The sequence below is a fragment of the Osmerus eperlanus genome, chromosome 16, assembly GCF_963692335.1.
Source record: "Osmerus eperlanus chromosome 16, fOsmEpe2.1, whole genome shotgun sequence".
Lineage (NCBI taxonomy): Eukaryota > Metazoa > Chordata > Actinopteri > Osmeriformes > Osmeridae > Osmerus > Osmerus eperlanus.
In genome coordinates, this window is record NC_085033.1 from 10,587,919 (window position 1) to 10,600,849 (window position 12,931).

The following is a 12,931-nucleotide window of genomic DNA, read 5'->3' on the forward strand; positions in this document are numbered from 1 at the left end:
GTACTGGGAGCTTTTAATTTGGTTTCTATGACGAAGATCCTGTAGCAGGATATTCCACTAATGCTTCAGATGGGTGTGGTGAAGGTGTGGGGGGGGATTTTACATCAGCTATAATACATGAAACAGACCATGATGAACATGATGAGAGACACTGTGCTACTGGACATAGCTACAGTGTTCAAGACTGTTTGGGAACAGGGTGTTTTATTTGGATCAGTGATTCAAAATAGATATAAAAGAGACAAATACCATGACATGACGGATAAACAATAACAATGACCAGATGGTTCTCACAGTGACACGGGACACGGGGCATGTCTGACATGTGACCTCACTCCTACACCCTGAGACAAAAGGTTCACGGTGCTAGAACTAGATACTTGGGATGAAACCATTCGATCATCCTGGTCAGAACTCTCCAAAAAGTGGACTGTCCACTCTCTGTAGAAAAACCAAGAGTGAAAGAGGCAGACTGGAAGAGAAGTAAGGAACATTCGTATTGCTAAATAGGTCAGCCTCGTAACGAAGGACATTCATCCATCAGAAGCTATCAAAAATGCAAGAGCCCGAACATTTTCTATTAGGAATTAGATGAAGTGCACACATGTGAGAGCTCCGCTAATCTATCATTCTCCCTAGGCTTCATACACTCTTCATAATGAGCCTGTGGCCTCCTATACTTAAAGAAACACACACACACATTGAATTGCATGAACTTCAAAATAATTTAGAATTTACCAAAATTGGATAACCTTTCCTTTTGACGACCAAAAGAACCAGTCTGACTGCATTTTAGCAGCCAATGGCTGCACTGGTTGCTTGTCGAGGATTTGCCGAGTGTGTGTTACATTGGAGTGCATGTGTTGTGTTGTTTGCGCGTGTGTGTTTGCATGCTCTGCCTTCATGAGGACCTTAGGGGATTTTCTGACACCTACCTCCACTACTGTGCATCAGCATATGGGGGAGAGTTGGAGAGACATCAGAGAGCTGCACTCGCTTTAAAGACACTGCTGAAAGTAAGGCAGTCTACTGCTGCTGCTCTCTCTCTGTCTAAACTCTTGGAGGGCAAAGAAGGGAAGAAAGAGGGAAAGGAAAGAGAGAAGTGGGGGCAGAGGGAGGAGGGCATAGAGCGAGAGAGTGCGCCAGCGAGAGAGAGCAGAGAGAGAGAGAGTGCGAATGAGAGATCCGCAGGGAGGAGGGAGAGAGAGATACAGAAGGGAGGAGGGAGGACTCATAGAGAGAGAGGGAGGGTAAGGAGGGACACTGAAGTGGGAGAGAGTGGAAGCAGGAGAGAGGAAAGAGGAGAGAAGGAGAGAGAGAGAATGTGTTTACGGGGCTGCAAGTGTGTTCTTTGCTCAGTGGGGAGCTGCATAGTTTTTGCCCTCATATGTTTAGATTAATCTGGTCATGACAACAACATCAGCATCGGCTTTAAGATGGGCGGATCAGTCCAGGTATGTGTTACTGTCCATTACTAATGCATGCTTCTTTACTGTCTGTTAACATAGGGATGGATGTGTCAATGTTGTTGAGTTAACTTGAGTAATATTCAATTACAATTCATTGTGATTTTGACCATGACAAAAATATGAATAATGTCTGATGATTATTTATTTATTCATTACAAAAATGTATCATTTTAGTAAGGTTTTGTAAGGTTTTTACGTTTGGCTACATGAAAGTCGTTGAAATTGGGAATGAAATGTGAGTGAACACATGATAAGTGTTCTGGGTGATGATGTGTCACTAGCCAGCATGTCCTGTAATATCCGTCAACTATTCTCAGCCAAATGAAGTCGTACAGTGCATATGTAGTAGCCACACGAGATTAAAGGGTAATCTTATTGCTTTTGCCTTGAGAACATGCGGTTTGGCACACTGCTCTCCTACAACCAAAGTGAGATTAGATTGAGAGGGATGAAATGGGCTTCCATGAAGAAGGAATAGACTGTGCGCTCACATACAGTCCTCCAGCTCCATGCTTTTATCTCCCTGTGTAGAGCATCACAATCTGCCATCATTCTCATATAGAAATATAATAACATAACATGTCACTCGGACATGTGAGAAAGATGTGTTCCATATGATAAGAGGCAGCTTAATCCTTTGGCAATAGTTTAACTCTCAACATTATGGCGTGAGTGGTTGCTGCACATATGATAATATCTACCAGTTCAGTACCGGACCATTGTCTTGTGCATAGGCTGTCTTACCTGGCACATACAGTGATCTAGCGTGTTAATAATATGATTAAGATCAGGTGGATCCAGATCGTAGATTTTGATTCCAGGTCAGTTTGGGACTCGGGGAGAGGAGGGGTGACTCACCGCAAGTGTTGGCCATGTGGATGATTTGTTTTATCCACATTGGAGAGCCTGGGAATTACTTTAACACACTGTGTCAGCACAGTCCGAAGAAGCTGGAGATATACTTGGATATACTTTAGATGTCAGATAGATGGTTGAGAAATATTTTTGCACTGGAGATCTCACCACAATGTGCCTTAGCTGGGACACGGAGTGTTCTACCTCACAGTGAGATTGATGACCACAGTGTTTTAAGGGATTTGCCAAAGACCGTATGTGAGTGGATCTACATGGTTGAATGTGATGTGTGCTTGAATGTCAGCGCATGTATTTTACCTAAAGACAAACACTGTGCATTGCTTGACAGTAAGACAAGGCACTTTCCCATTGGACAGTCAATCATGTTAGAAACATTTAGCAAAATAAAATGAAAAACATAATGTTAGGCAAGAAATGTAACATTTTCTTCATAAATATTTTCTCAATCAATGTTCTGCTTCCTTGGTCATAACTCACAGTGACGTTGTGGGAGACTTTAAGCGTGATTTTTGTGGTTTAGAAGTGGTTTACAAATCACATGTTTATGCAAGATGTGAGTGGTGAGCAGGAGAGTGAACACTTGTTTTCCACATTTTGTCAGTCAACTTTCACATACAGTATGCATGCACACACATGCATATATACGAACAAGTACACACAAACAATTTGCTATTCTTTAGCACTCTTTACACACAATGCATCCCCTGCATCCCCTTTGAAAATCATTAAAACACCTGCCAATTCTTTCATAGAACTTGTCTTTGTTTCACAGATGTTTCCAAGGTTTCCATCTTGAAAAATGTTGACAGTTGGCAGTTAGCATCAGCCTCCTCCTATGAAGTCAGACACCTTGCACATTAGCATGTGCAACAGCAGAGACGAGAGGTGAAAAAACACTGAAAAGGCAATAACATATTCTATGGCATTTATTCCACTGAATATTTCTATATCTGCCTAAAAATAGAGAAAGAAAAACTCATTGGGTAATCCAACATCGATATGGGTCGAACTGCCAGGCCAGTCAATGGGCCACCTTCTATAGTACTGCTGTTTGTTGCTCCAGGCAACAAACAGCAGTACTATAGAAGGTGGCCTACGAAGTACTATGGGGGTTCCTTCAACCCCATAATTTGCCCTAATCACATCTCAGCATGCAGTATCAGTACACCGCGCACTCAGACCCAGGGGCAATGCAGACACAAGACAAACAGAACAGCGCACAAGTGTCTGGGAGTGTTTGTGTGCCTGCATAGACGTGTGTTAACCTGATGCTAAAAATAAACGTGTTGGTAGAAGCAGATTTGGTGTGTGTGTGTGTGTGTGGGGGGGGGGGGTAGAAGTAAAGACGGATGATGGGATGAGGGGCGCTGGGGCTGGATGAGTGGCTGTACACATTCATCATCCGTCTCTTCACTGAACAGATGGAACCTGTGGGCCAGTAACCCGTGGTCTCCCACAGGGCAACACAGACAAGACTTCATGGCTTACGATGGGGTAGTTAGAACCAAATTACTGCCATGTGTAACACTCTAATTTAGACAGTTTACTTGGTTCTGTTACCATTCTACAGTGCTGGTTTCGTGCCCCCAAAAAAGCTTGACTTTACTGTAAATCACTTCCTATATCTTTAGGTATCTGTTTTATTCATGAAGTCCTGATCTTCCCTGTGATTCGGACTCTGCCGCTTCACTAATAAATGAGCCAGTGCTGTGGTTACCTCCCGCCCCAAGGCATGGTGAGCTCCTGGAAGCCTGGACAAGCACGCCCCCCTCGTCTCCTCTCCTCAGAACCATGCTCTGTGAAATCCTCCCTGTGAGCCTCTGTCAAGGCTGGCTGGACAGACATAGGAAGTGCATTATGAGCTAGATTCGAACTTTGAAATCTGGAGGGTATGGATGTGGAAAGGATGATTCTTGGTGATCCGTAAAGATTGGGAAACTTGAGAATCCAACGATTACACAACTTCTGTCACAGGGTGAAAAGGCAGTAAATTGTGCTGTGTTGGTGCTGTGCTGTTTTTGTAAAGTGGTATAACTAAATAGTGTGTTTTTGTAAAATAGGCATACCTAAATAGCTATGTACTGTATAGTAACTCTATTGTTCCAACTATCCATCAGGTGAAGGAGGGGGGAGGAGATGAGTGACTGAGAAAAGTCATCCAGTCCACATCTTCATCCAGTCCAGATGCCAACTACGTACTGGACAGTCTCCTGCCTCAGAACCAACCTTTCCATACCTGCCCAGCTGCTCAGATCATACAGGCTTTTTGTAGCTACAACCAACTATCTTTTTGGGATCTTCAGCAAGCCGGATCTTCTGTCTACAACTCAAGACCTCTTTCATATCACTGGGAGTTCCCAGATATCTGGTATACCCCCTGATGAGGGCTGTTCAACAGAATAAACACGGGATCTTACAGGACGAGCCGTATCCTCTGGGACCTGCTTGTTCCCATTGAAAGACTGATCTGAGAACGGCTCCCGCGGTCGAAACATTCAGGGTTCTCCTGGAGTTCACCACAGACCCATCCAACCTCTGTACAGACCCTCCTCCCCAATGCTCCCGAGGAGCCGCCTGCTGCTGCTCTTCTGCTTTCTCCTCGACCAGGGAGTCCTGCCTGCCCTCCAGTCCCAGAGTAGAATGGGCGGGGACCGTCTGGGGCAGGCAGCACTCAGGCACAGAGGCGGGGCTGGACTTAGAGGTAGGGCAGGATGGAGGATGCATAAGGGCTCGGGGGTTCAGAGGGTGAAGAGAGGATGGGTGTGGAACCAGTTCTTTGTCCTGGAGGAATACATGGGCTCTGAACCACAGTACATTGGCAAGGTAAGACGTTCTGTAGAGCTTCCAGGCAATTTAAAATGACATAGCTTTAGAATGTCTGGAAGATGTACTGAAGAAGGGGCCAAAAGGCAAAGTTAGCAGAGGGGATGGATTGATCCAAAAGCCATGCAATTACAATTTTACAGTCAGAAAAGGTGCAGTGTAAACCAACATCTACAGCCCATTCTTGGGTTAGGTACTAAAGGAGTATGCATAAAAGAAAGCCTTGTGAGGAGTCCATCCTTTAACAAATGAAAACAACCTTTCTTTGACTTCTTCCTCAGTCTATTGATCACAGCTTAGGGTCAGAGGTCACCCTGAGGAGGACTTCAAAGGGTCTCTGCTTTGTATAAAGTCTCTATTGGCTGTTTCAAGAATGAACTGGTGTTTTCAGTAATGAATTAATCATTGAAAGAAGGCAATTGCAGTGATTGTGGCATCAAAGGTAAAGTCTGCTGCAGAATGACTTCCGACGGAGCAATGAAAAATACATTCTACACCTGACGCAACACTTTACTGCTCTACAGGGACCTAGGTGAGATCGTTCTTTCTGATTCACTGCATCACCATTGACGGAGATGAGGAAAAGGTGTCAGAAAGCTCAAAATCGGCATTCACAAGGTCTCACTGTGAGAGAAGCTGGCTGGTCTGTGTGACCGTTTCCCTCATGGTGCCAAGTCAATCACTGGTTGTGAGCCATACTCATGACAGATGTCTGCCGTTGGCTGAGAGATGAGGGACGCTCACCTCCCATAAACACATTGACAGATACTTTGGCTGGGCAATGCTAATACCCTGTGATTCAGAGAGAGTGAGAGAGATGGGGAAAGGGAGTGAGAGAGGGGCAAAGAGAGAGAGAGGGAGGGAGGGAGAGAGAGAAAGGGAGTGAGAGAGGGGCAAAGAGAGAGAGAGAGAGAGAGAGAGAGAGAGAGAGAGAGAGAGAGAGAGGAGAGAGAGAGAGGAGAGAGAGAGAGAGAGAGAAAGGGAGTGAGAGAGGGCAAAGAAGAGAGAGAGAGAGAGAGAGAGAGAGAGAGAGAGAGAGAGAGAGAGAGAGAGAGAGAGAGAGAGAGAGGAGAGAGAGAGAGAGAGAGAGAGTGGAGAGAGAGAGGGAGAGAGAGAGGGAGAGAGAGAGAGAGAGAGAGAGAGAGAGAGAGAGAGAGAGAGAGAGAGAGAGAGAGAGAGATGAGAAGAGAGAGAGAGAGAGAGAGAGAGAGAGAGAGAGAGAAAGGAAAAAAGAAAGAAGAGACAAAAGAGAGGAGAAGGAGAAAAAGAGGAGACATTTTTCAAAAGAGGAGAAGTGCCAGGATGGAACCTTGCCCATAGAGTAGCTACTGATTAATCTGCTGTTACTAATGCAGGGAGTGCGAAGGATCAGGCCTTGATTATCACTTGGTGGATGGTGGGGGGTGGAGGTTTGGAAAAGCCAACACAGAGAGAAATCTGGCACCAAGGACTGTGACCTTAGGTCATGGAATCCCTCTCAGAGCCAAGCTAGTCGGTCTGCAGCAAGCTCGGCCATTAGCTGTAACAGTATCAGTTGTAGTATAGTGGTATCAATTGCAATGGCAAGCATAAGGAGATTATTTATGCACAGCTTTCAAGGTTATTTGTTTTGATTTTAACATAACTGTTGTTATTATTAGTTATGTTATCATGGTTTCAACCTTTGGTGCAGTCAACTTCTATTCTTTACTACTAACTGCTATCTGATAAACTAAAACCTTCTCTTTGGGATCAAGTTAAAACCATAGAGAAACTGTAAGATTTTGTTGGCATAGTTCAGCAGGGGAGACTTAATGTGGTGAAAATCTTTACCAAAAGTTACGATACCGTCAAACCTTAAAGTGACTAAATCAATGAAACATTAAGGGACAGCAGAGAACAGAACGAAAGCCCGACATCCCAGTGAATTGGATGAGACTACTTTCAAGCCAACTGCATTTTCTCTTCCATGACCTTGCACACCTTAACAACAACATTTGGAGAAGAAATAATCGCTGCACCATGACTCAATAGCCACACATGAATGCTCTATTTGGCTTGCACCATGAATTATTAATTTGGAAATGTACTGTCTAAAGACCCAGATGGACTGCTGTGAGAGTCACACAGCAAGAATTTAACTCTGCTTACCACCACAAGAAAAATAATTCAGCATCTATGGGGAGTTGCCATGTCCATTAATAGTCACTACTATTCTCCAGTCAAACACTGTCTCTACCACATTCTGGATTCACACAAACAATAATTGTCCAGACTGAAACTTCCGGCCTATAATTAATGATGTGCACTTTGAAAGGATAGACTGCAAAGACAACAGGCCAGGGTAGATTGGAATGTTGCAAAGTATGACTCAATTTTGCCGAATAATTGAAGTCCAGCTCCTGCAGCATCATATCTGGCTCTGAGTCAGGAAGGAGAGCGTGAACTTTAACATTGTCTCTGCACAGCCTCTACTGTGAATGTTGTAATAATGCATCACCTACTGTACCTGTCGTCATTTGTTTCAATCAGGTCCAGAAGAAAGCACACTTTTCATGCCCTTTAGAGAGAATGGATCATCATGCTGGCCCCATTAGCTATGTCTATGACCTTTACAGACACATTTGAGTGTCCTGGGGGAGCGAGTCTGCATGACATGATGCCAGATTATCTTTTTATAATTATTTAATTTATTCCCCCAAATGCTTGACAGTTCTCAGATCATAAGTAATGTTTGAGTTGCACACTCTCTTTTCTCTCACTCTCTTTCACATACACATAAACACACACACACACAAACACACTCACATTCAGTATGCACATAGACACCTTTGACTAAACCCTATTGTCAAATGGTTAACATGTGAGGTGAATGACCTGGCAAACAATCTCAGACGCAATATAAGATGTTATACAGTATATTTCTCTATCCGATTAAATTAAATCACATTTTCTTCACTGGCATTTTACTGTAGACAAATAAACCATTAATCTCCTAAAAGGGTTTTTATGGTATAAGTCTCTATGATGTTATTTGTGCTGTGGCTGGTTTATGTTGTGGTTAATGGATTACCAGGAAGTTAATACCTGACCCCTGCCACCCATCCTAAGTAATGAATCTCTTCATGTGATAAGCCACAGAGAGCTGATACTGTCATTTCCTTCTTAATTAACTGTGTGGTACAGGGCCCTACAGTGTGGTACAGTAAAATGTGTTCCTAGTGACTCTGGAAAAGGGTTTTGATTCCCAACATATTTTCTGTGAACAACAGTGTGCTAAAACGTTTTGGTATTAATTTTTTCATTTAATAATTATTTTTCTTTTGCCAAAATACAACTGAATCTGTCTTACAGGCTTCCACATATCAGGGGTTATGTACAGGGAAATCAAATGATGTAATTAAACCCTAAATCTCTGTCCAGCTCAGTAGACGCTTCATGACCTCAGTCAGATTATGTTTATGTTACAGTAAATTCTGCTAAAAGAGTATTATTCACAGTGAATCTACCGAAATACACAAGGACATGGAAGAGTGGCATCTAGATGTTGAATAAAATATTGACAAGCAAACTGTGCTCAATTTAGTGCATGACGTACATGTATATTTTTTATTACTAGTCTGTGTATCCTTGCATAACTAAGATGGACAAATGCTTCCCCGACACAAAGCTGTAAAGCTTTGTTGTATTGCATAACAGTGGCAGAACAAACTGCCTACATATTATCTTTCAAATGTTTACTGCATGACTTGCCTCCTAAACTTCTTAATAATAATATAACAATGTTATTGTTTTTATCCAGTGTCTGTGCTAAACAAAAAACTAAACTCTTACATATATTTTGTATTTTCTGTATTATGAAACAGCTCATGTTTGTCAGTCCCATTTTAATTGGGAAGACAGCATTAAGTTGAGACACGACCCACAGACTGGTTAGGGTTATAAAAAGGCTTATTTTGAACCTGCGATGCATGGGTTCAAAGGTAAGAGCTGCTTCAAACCTGCCTTTCAGTTTTTTCCAAAGTACTTCATAGGACTGGTCATGATGTATGTAAAGTACAAACTGATCATACAGTTGACACATTTGTCAATTGCACTTACAGTAATAGGTATGTTATGTTTTGTACACTAACCAACCAAATCAGTCAATACTGGATATCCATGCACTCGTGACATATGGTTGTCTTGACTGGCCCACTCTTGACCAACCCTGTGTTCCTCCTCAGCTCCACACTGACCTGGACAGGGGTGACAGTGAGGTGAAGTACACCCTGTCAGGAGAGGGAGCTGGCTCCATCTTCACCATAGACCAGACCACAGGAGACATCCACGCTCTGGTGGGTCTGGACCGGGAGGAGAAGTCCTACTACACTCTCCGAGCCCAGGCTGTGGACCTGCTCTCTGGCAGGTCAGAACAGAATCTGGATACCCAGAACTCACAAACCGTGCAGGACAGGTTCTCTGAAAAGCCCTTTGTGTGTTTTTTTGAGTGCAAATGAGGGTTTATTGATAAATTCATGGTTGGCTGAGAAAACAAGATATGACAGTTTGATTAATCGTTTAATTAATTGCAGACCATTGGAGCCGGAGTCAGAGTTTATCATCAAGGTCCAGGACATTAACGACAATGAGCCCCGGTTCCTTGAGGGCCCCTATACAGCCAGCGTCCCTGAGATGTCTCCTGCAGGTAAAACATTCAATAATAGGGGTCAGATGGCTGAGCGGTTAGGGAGTCGGGCTAGTAATCAGAAGGTTGTTGGTTCGATTCCCAGCCGTGCCAAAAACGACATTGTGTCCTTGGGCAAGGCACCTCACCCTACTTGCCTCAGGGAGAATGTCCCTGTACTTACTGTAAGTCGCTCTGGATAAGAGCGTCTGCTAAATGACTAAATGTAAATAAAACACCAATAGATTCACTTTACCCTGGAGGTTAGACAGGTACTGGTATACTTTCACTTTACTCTGGAGGTTAGACAGGTACTGGTATACCTTCACTTTACCCTGGAGGGTAGACAGGTACTGGTATACCTTCACTATACCCTGGAGGTGAGACAGGTACCGGTATACCTTCACTATACCCTGGAGGTGAGACAGTTACTGGTATACCTTCACTTTATCCTGGAGGTTAGACAGGTACTGGTATACCTTCACTATACCCTGAAGGTGAGACAGGTACCGGTATACCCTCACTATACCCTGGAGGTGAGACAGGTACCGGTATACCTTCACTTTACCCTGGAGGTGAGACAGGTACTGGTATACCTTCACTTTATCCTGGAGGTTAGACAGGTACTGGTATACCTTCACTATACCCTGAAGGTGAGACAGGTACCGGTATACCCTCACTATACCCTGGAGGTGAGACAGGTACCGGTATACCTTCACTTTACCCTGGAGGTGAGACAGGTACTGGTATACCTTCACTTTACCCTGGAGGTGAGACAGGTACTGGTATACCTTCACTTTATCCTGGAGGTTAGACAGGTACTGGTATACCTTCACTATACCCTGAAGGTGAGACAGGTACCGGTATACCCTCACTATACCCTGGAGGTGAGACAGGTACCGGTATACCTTCACCATACCCTGGAGGTGAGACAGGTACCAGTATACCTTCACTATACCCTGGAGGTCATAGTGTGGGTTGTGGTTCAATAAGACAGTGGGTAGACCGAGATCAGCTCTGAAAACCTATTTTCCAAACAGGTTTCCTGAGGTTAATAATCTCACGATGTGAGAGCAGAACAAACAGTTTCTTCCAGATATCGATCACACCTTCTCAGCTTGCCAGCTAACTGCTTCCCGTCTGGCCACATTATCAAGTCTTGCAGTATGTCCTGTTATTCTGAATGCCAGGATATGTCAGTTGGGATGTTCTTCAGCACAGTAGACTGGTTTTTGACGTGTATTTTGGGCAATCTCAGCCCACTGGCCCATCTGCTGGTTGATTACTTGGAGTTTATTTAACAGTTACCCCCTAATCTCTTAAATTGCCTCCAGGACACAGAATGGACAAAAATACTTCTGTCCTTGTTTTTCACACAAACTATGTAAATGTAAATGCTGGGAAGCTATTGTGATTCAGGCATTTATGTACACATTTATATAAAAATGCTTTTTAACTTAATTACTTCAGTTTTCAATGCTCCAAATAGTTTAACCCTTGTGCTGCCTTCGGGTCACATGACCCAAAGGTTCGTAACGAACCATCGTTGTGTTTACCCAATTTTACCCAATACAAATACAAATTATTATTTTATTTTAACCTTTGCAATGTGGGGGGTCTGAGACAGCCCAACGGTTAAAAGAAAATGCTTCACTTTGTTTTTGTATGCGGTAAAGTTGACGCAATACGACGGTGGGTCACAATGACTGATGGGTCAGAATGACCCGAAGATAACACAAGGGTTAAGTAACTGTTATGTTTGCTGTGTGTGTATTTTGCAGGGACTTATGTAACCCAGGTGACAGCCACAGATGCAGATGACCCAACCTATGGGAACAGTGCTAAGATAGTCTACAGCATCCTGCAGGGACAGCCTTACTTCTCTGTGGACTCAAAAACGGGTGTGTTTTACTCCAATCTCACTGGAACATCCTCAAGTTAAACAATGCATACATTTCCCAAACTGCATCAAAATCAATGCAATGTTAATCGTTGTTATTTATATACTGAAGAAAGTCCCAAGTGAAAATTTATCAGAGATTTTTGGGGGGTCAGTAAGTGATTGGTTGCAGGGTTTACTAAATGGTTTGAAAGCTTGTCTTTTTCCCCTCCTTGCCACTGGCAATGTATGACCTGCCGGTATCTTGCAGACTCAGTCCTGATCAAACGCTATCCGCACAGGGAGAGGCAACATGGGGCCTGATTAGTCTTTAGCTCCAAGTCAAAGGTCTTCCTTTTATGACATCCTACACAGATGTGTAATGCGGGGCTTAATGAATTCAGGGATCTGAACGCACCTATCCTTCTATCCCCTGGAGCAACATCAAAGAGAAAACATTCTCTACAAAAGTCACCACTCATCGTTTTTCTATCTTTTCTTTCTTCTTCTCCACCCTCTCTCTCTCGCTCGCTCTCACACTTTCTCTAATCACCACCCACTATATCGCTCTCCCTCTCTCTCTGTTTCTCATTCTCTCTTTCTCTGCACTTATTCTAATCCCCATTCTATCTCCCCTCTCTCTCTCTCTCTCTCTCTCTCTCTTTCTCTCTCTCTCTCTTTCTCTCTCTCTCTCTCAAACTTTCTCTCACCATCAACTCTATCCCTCCCTCCCTCTCCTCCCTGCCTCTCCTCCAGGAGTGATCAGGACAGCCCTGCCCAACATGGACAGGGAGGTGAGGGAGGTGTACCAGGTGCTGCTCCAGGCCAAGGACATGGGAGGTCAGCTCGGGGGTCTGGCTGGGACCACCACCATCAACATCACCCTCAGCGACGTCAATGACAACCCACCCAGGTTTTCCAAAAGTGTGACATGTTCCCATAAACTACTACTACTGTACTATTACCCCTACTACTGCTTATGAGAGGGAGGATGTGGCTAAGTTTTAGTAACCAGACAAGATAATTGGTGTTAGCAATTGTTTTTTTGTCTTTGGTTACATACAGTTTTACTGTAATGTCATACTGTAACACAAGTGTTTGTTTTTTTAGTACATACTTTGCCCAGTGGAGAATATCAATTCAGAGTCTTATTCTAGTCCAGTGGTTTGCTCAATATGCAGTCAACAAACCAACCAGTAGTTTGACAACAGGTTCTCTGTGTGAATCCTCTGGTGTTTT

The 12,931-nt window shown here is 43.6% G+C and overlaps 1 protein-coding gene across 1 annotated transcript in view; it reads left to right on the forward strand.

Moving 5' to 3' along the window:
- The first annotated feature begins 1,304 nt into the window (after nucleotides 1–1,304).
- Nucleotides 1,305–12,931, forward strand: part of cdh12a (cadherin 12a) — a 21,141-nt gene continuing 9,514 nt past the window's right edge. The window contains exons 1-6 of the mRNA XM_062481306.1: nucleotides 1,305–1,454; nucleotides 4,463–5,168; nucleotides 9,374–9,555; nucleotides 9,722–9,834; nucleotides 11,595–11,714; nucleotides 12,449–12,616. Of these exons, the coding sequence (XP_062337290.1) occupies nucleotides 4,902–5,168; nucleotides 9,374–9,555; nucleotides 9,722–9,834; nucleotides 11,595–11,714; nucleotides 12,449–12,616 (850 nt within the window). The 5' untranslated portion in view covers nucleotides 1,305–1,454; nucleotides 4,463–4,901. The remainder of the gene's footprint in view (nucleotides 1,455–4,462; nucleotides 5,169–9,373; nucleotides 9,556–9,721; nucleotides 9,835–11,594; nucleotides 11,715–12,448; nucleotides 12,617–12,931) is intronic.